The 5641-nt window shown below is 41.7% G+C and overlaps 1 protein-coding gene across 3 annotated transcripts in view; it reads right to left on the bottom strand.

The window, feature by feature from the left end:
• Patj (PATJ crumbs cell polarity complex component) overlaps positions 1-5641 on the bottom strand; it is a 312739-nt gene that overhangs the window by 299575 nt on the left and 7523 nt on the right. For all 3 annotated transcript variants that reach the window (XM_021200048.2, XM_029539757.1, XM_029539756.1), the window contains exons 2-3: positions 3237-3292; positions 2970-3136 (exon numbers count right to left, since the gene is read on the bottom strand). In XM_021200048.2, coding sequence (XP_021055707.1) covers positions 2970-3136; positions 3237-3258 — 189 coding nt within the window. In that variant the 5' untranslated portion in view covers positions 3259-3292. The remainder of the gene's footprint in view (positions 1-2969; positions 3137-3236; positions 3293-5641) is intronic.

The following is a 5641-nucleotide window of genomic DNA, read 5'->3' as shown; positions in this document are numbered from 1 at the left end:
ACAGCAGTCACAACAACAGTGTTTAATCAAGGTTACAGCAGTCACAACAACAGTGTTTAATCAAGGTTTGTTTCTTTCTTTTTTTTTTTTTTTTTTTTTTTTTTTTTTTGGTTTTTTGAGACAGAGTTTCTCTGTGTAGTCCTGGCTGGCCTGGAACTCACTCTACAGAAATCCGCCTGCCTCTGCCTCCCAAGTGCTGGGATTAAAGGCATGCGCCACCACTGCCCAGCTTAATCAACAACAAGAACAATTAAGAACAAGGTACTAGACCAAGATTCCTGCATGTAGCTCATATTATCTCACTGAATCTTTTGTAATAGCCCAATCAATGTCATTCACTATCCCACTTGATGACTATGAAAGCTGAGGCACACAGCATCCTTGTATAATTCTAATGACAAGTAAATCACAAGGCCACTTAAAGATCTAAAGACAAACATCCTAGCATTATGAGAAGCAGGTTTTTTTTTTTTTTTTTAAATATTAGCTGATACAAATGCTAACATAGCAGATCAAAAGCAACACTAATAACAAATGTCAAGGGGACTAGAACGGTGTCTCCCGGGTTAAGAGCACTTGCTACTCTTCCAATAGATCTGGGTTCAATTCCCAGCACACACATGGTGGTTCACAACCTTCTGTAACTATTCTAGGAAATCCAAAACCCTCTTCTGGTCTCCACAAGCATCAGGCACACACAAGATGTACAGATCTATAAAATATAATAAAGTATCCACACATACCTTTTAAAAAATGTGAAGATAGTGCCTTTTATGTATGACAAAGAGCTGTATCCACTGAATCCTTACAATGTAGTCACTAAACAAGATCTACATAATGACACCGCCAGCTGAGTCCCAACATAGATAGGGTAAACGTCAGAGCCTCCCGCCCCCCCAGATGAATCCCAGCCAGTTAATGGCTGCAAAGGGAGACTCAGTCTTCCGAAGAGACAGCCTCCATAGGCCATCAACTCCCAAGTGGCCATCCCTAAACCCATATAATTATGAGCGACACTAAACGGGCTCAGCAGGCTGCATTTCCGTATACATATATGTATGTATAGCAATGTATACGTAATAATTTAAAAAGAGGTCATGAAGTTTAGAGGAAGTAAATGGGGGACACGGAAGAGGTTGGGAGGGTCAGAGTGTAAGGTAGAACTCTGATAAATTGAGTATTTATGTAAGAAATTCTCAACAAATAAAAAGGGCCTGGCATAGCAGCACACATCTTCAATCCTAGCACTTTGGAGGAATAGCCAGGTGGAGCTCTGTGAGTTCCAGGACAGCCAGGGCTACACAGTAAGACCCTGTCTTAAATAAGTGATTAATAATAAAAATTAATGTTTTAAAAAAGAATAAATGTCAAAGCTAAACAAGATCAAGTTAAGATCAGTCAACATTCTAACAGGCAGCATTAACTGGACTCAATGAGTTTAAAAAAAAAGATGTGGATGAAGCAGGGAGCAAATATAGCAGAAGTACCTGGGAAAGGGGGCAGAAGCTGGAGGAAATGTGTTCAAGATACATTGTTTCCTCAAGTGAAACTGTCAAAGAATTAATATAAGGCACTCTATCAATTAATAAATGGCAAGGGCCAGGAGAGGACTCTGAGTGAAGGTGCTTGCTACACAATCCTAATAAGCTGAGCTCTGAGTTTTGGAACCCATGTAGAGGTAGAAGGTGAGCGACAATACCTGAAAGTATCCTCAGCCTCCACGGGGACCCCCCACACACACACGCGCGCGCGCGCGCACACACACACACACACACACACACACACACGCACGCGCGCACACACACACACACACACACGCACGCGCGCACACACACACACACAGCATAGACTCCACATGGACCCTCCTACACACACACACAGCATAGACTCCACATGGACCCTCCTATACACATACACACACACACATACACACACAGCATAGACTCCACATGGACCCTCCTACATACACACACACACACAGCATAGACTCCACATGGACCCTCCCACATACACACAAACACGCAGCATAGACTCCACATGGACCCTCCCCCACACACACAAACACACAGCACAGACTCCACATGGACCCTCACACAGACACACACACACAGCATAGACTCCACATGGACCCTCAAACACACACAAACACACAGCATATACTTCACATGGACCCTCACACACACACACACACACACACACACACACACACACACAGCATATACACATGAAGATCAATTAGTACACTTGTTTTTTAACAAGGAGAGAGAGAAAAGGCAAGATGATTCAGAAGATAAAGGTACTTGCTGCCAAGCCTGATGGCCTAAGTTGGATCTCCGGGACACTCATTGCATAAGGAGGGAACCAATTTACATTTACACACACACACACACACACACACACACATAATACATACACACACACACACACACATATATATATATATAGTATGTATGTGTGTGTGTGTGTATGTATGTATATACACACAAAATAAAATGTAACAAAAATTGTAAATGAATAGATAATAAATGCCAAGAGCTGAGAATGGAGCAAAGTGGTAGGTAGAGTTCCAGCATACACAAAGCCTCGACTCAAACTCAACACTATGGAAGGAAGGAAGGAAGGAAGGAAGGAAGGAAGGAAGGAAGGAAGGAAGGAAGGAAGGGTAGATAGATGGATGGATGGATGGATGGGTGGGTGGGTGGAAGGAAGAAAGGAAGGAAGGAGGGAAGTTGAAGCTATTTTGTAACTTTGAAGAAAATGTTGAGACTCTAAAGCATTTGATTTTTACTAATTTATCACATCCCATAGCCTAACATAAACTTCATCAATATTTATACCATCCATAGATGCTATCCACAGCTTTCAGGCCCCACATGGCCTTTGCTAAACTAAGAGTCACAATCCTCCCGGCTCCTCCTGTATTCCTGCTGATCGGAATCCACCCAGGCAAGGCCGGCTGAGCAACTTACCTGTCCCTTCAGCTGCTTGATGGACTGCTGCAGTGTAAGGATCTGGTTGAAGAGAGGGCTCTTCAGCGTCTCATAAAACGCAGACAGCTTCTCGTTCTGCGTCGTGTCTCCCTTCTCCTGCAGCTTCCCTCTCAGGCGATCCAGGACCTGCAGGACCTGCATTTTCTCTTGGTTGGAGAAAGGTGATCAGAGCTCAAGTCAGACACCATCTTGCAATCCATTTTTGAATCATTACATAACAACAATAAAAATATATGGCTTCTATACCTGCAGCAGGGTTTTCAGGCATTTTGGGCTATTCCTTTCAATCACTTGCAAAAAGCCTAAAGGGAAAAATTAACTTTCATTACAGATGTCTGCAGTCCTATGGGGAAACCAAAGCAAACTTCAAGAACATGCTTTATTAAGACTGTACTGGGTGAAATGCAAACTAAAGCCACAATAAGGCACTAACGCGTGTCCACTCAGATGAGGAAATTTTAACAAGACCAGAGTGAGTGTTGGAAAGGCTGAAAGGCACATCAGGCCAGAACAGAAATAAAATGACAAAGTCACTTAGGGAAAGTACTTGATACTTTATTTTTACTGAATTTTTATAGTTTAAATCATAAGTAGTTTCTTTTTTTTCTTCTTTTTTCTTGTGCTTTTGTTTTTTGAGACAGGGTTTCTCTGTGTAGCCCTGGCTGTCTTAGAACTCCCTGTTTAGACCAGGCTGGCCTCGATCTCATACATATCTGTCTGCCTCTGCCTAGTGAGCACCAGTATTAAGATGTGCGCCACCACCACCTGGCATCATAAGTAGTTTCTTATAAAGTTAAAAAGTACTAATTATATAACCCACTCCTGCTTAGAAACATTTACCAAGAGAAATGAAAATATGACCCATATGTGAGAGTACACAGTACTATTTGTAAAAGGCCCCAAGTAGGAATACTCAGATGCCCAATTACAGGCAAGTGGAATAAACTAATAAACGTTATATAAATATAACACTGGAGGGAAGTCGCTCACACAACTGTAAGGATGAACCCCGAAACTACTCTGCTGGGGATGGGAGGCAGAGGTGTGGTCCAGGTGGCAGAGTCCATGACTACGCAGGATGTCTCAGGTCCCATCCCTAGTACCACATAAAACACATTACAAGTAGTGCGTGACTATAATCCCAACACTTGGGAGGACAGGACAGGAGAATGAGGAATTCAAGGCCAGGTTAGACTACAAGGGATATGTGTCAACAACAGAACTAACAAGTCTGTCATCAGCATTGGTAAAGGTCCAAGTGGTTCACAAAAGTGTTCCCTAGTGTGAAAATTCCCGCAAAGACCTGTGAACAGGGCATCTCAGAAACACTTCTCATGCACCAGCATCAGAACTGCACAGCTCTGGCAACAGTAAACAGGCAGCTACACAAACAGGACACCCAGCATGGCACCATCCTTCTCCATACCAGCACAGAGCCCCAAACCACCAGTCTGATGGCCATTAATCTAGCAAGATCAACAAAGCAAAGAATGCAAGCTCAAAACTGTAGGGTGCCATTGCTATAGCTGAATGTCAGCCTGGCATGTTCTAGTTCATCAGAGAATAACATGAGCCTGGATTGCGGATGTCTCCGATAAGAAGGTGGAGAGGACAAATCTACATGATCTTTTAGAAGGACAGACGTAGATGTGTGCATTTAATTTACATCCTCTTTCCCCAGAATTTCTATTTCTAAGTGTCTCTCTCTCTCTCTCTCTCTCTCTCTCTCTCTCTCTCTCTCTCTCTCTCTCTCTTTCTCTCTCCAATGACGTACGCACCTGAGTAGTTTACACTCTTTTTCATAGAGAAACTCCTGCAAATGTCAATTCTCACAAGTCACTGAAATGATGAGTAAGCCAGAGTATGCTCAAGAGAAAATTCAAAAAAAGTCACAGCATATGACTCTCTCCTTCAGCTTCCGAAGGCTCCCAGGCTGGAGTCCTCTTAGCAAATACACTTTAACAGAGCCCTTTATCTTAAAGTGTCAGCAAACAGTCTGAGAACCAATGGAGTCCCAGGCAGACTGGCTGGGAAACAAGACAGAGGCACTTTTCCTTTACCAAGTAAAGAAAAGCTTATGAAAGAAAGAAAGGCTTCCAAGACAGAAAGTTTCCCTTGAGTTCCAGGCAAGAAGGAAGGAAGGAAGGAAGGAAGGAAGGAAGGAAGGAAGGAAGGACGGACTTCATTTAGAAAAGTATTTATATATATGTTTGTATATATAGAGAGAGATAGATAGATAGATAGATGTGTGTGTATAGGTGTGTATATATATGTATGTATATACACATGTATATATATACATATATACATGTGTATATATATACATATATACATGTGTATATACATATATAATGCATATATATATATATATATATATATATATATATATATATCCAGGTTTTATTTAAAAAAAAAAAGTATGCCACTTTAAAAATAAAAAAAGTGGCATACTTTCTCCACATCCTCATCAGCATCTGCTGTCACCTGAATTTTTGATCTTAGCCATTCTGACTGGTGTGAGGTGGAATCTCAAGGTTGTTTTGATTTGCATTTCCCTGATGATTAAGGATATTGAACATTTTTTTTCAGGTGTTTCTCAGCCATTCAGTATTCCTCAGTTGAGAATTATTTGTTTAGCTCTGTACCCCATT

Source organism: Mus pahari, chromosome 6 (assembly GCF_900095145.1).
Source record: "Mus pahari chromosome 6, PAHARI_EIJ_v1.1, whole genome shotgun sequence".
NCBI classification, from domain to species: Eukaryota; Metazoa; Chordata; class Mammalia; order Rodentia; family Muridae; genus Mus; species Mus pahari.
Note: the sequence above shows the minus strand (reverse complement) of the source record. Positions and strands in the feature narration are given on the sequence as shown.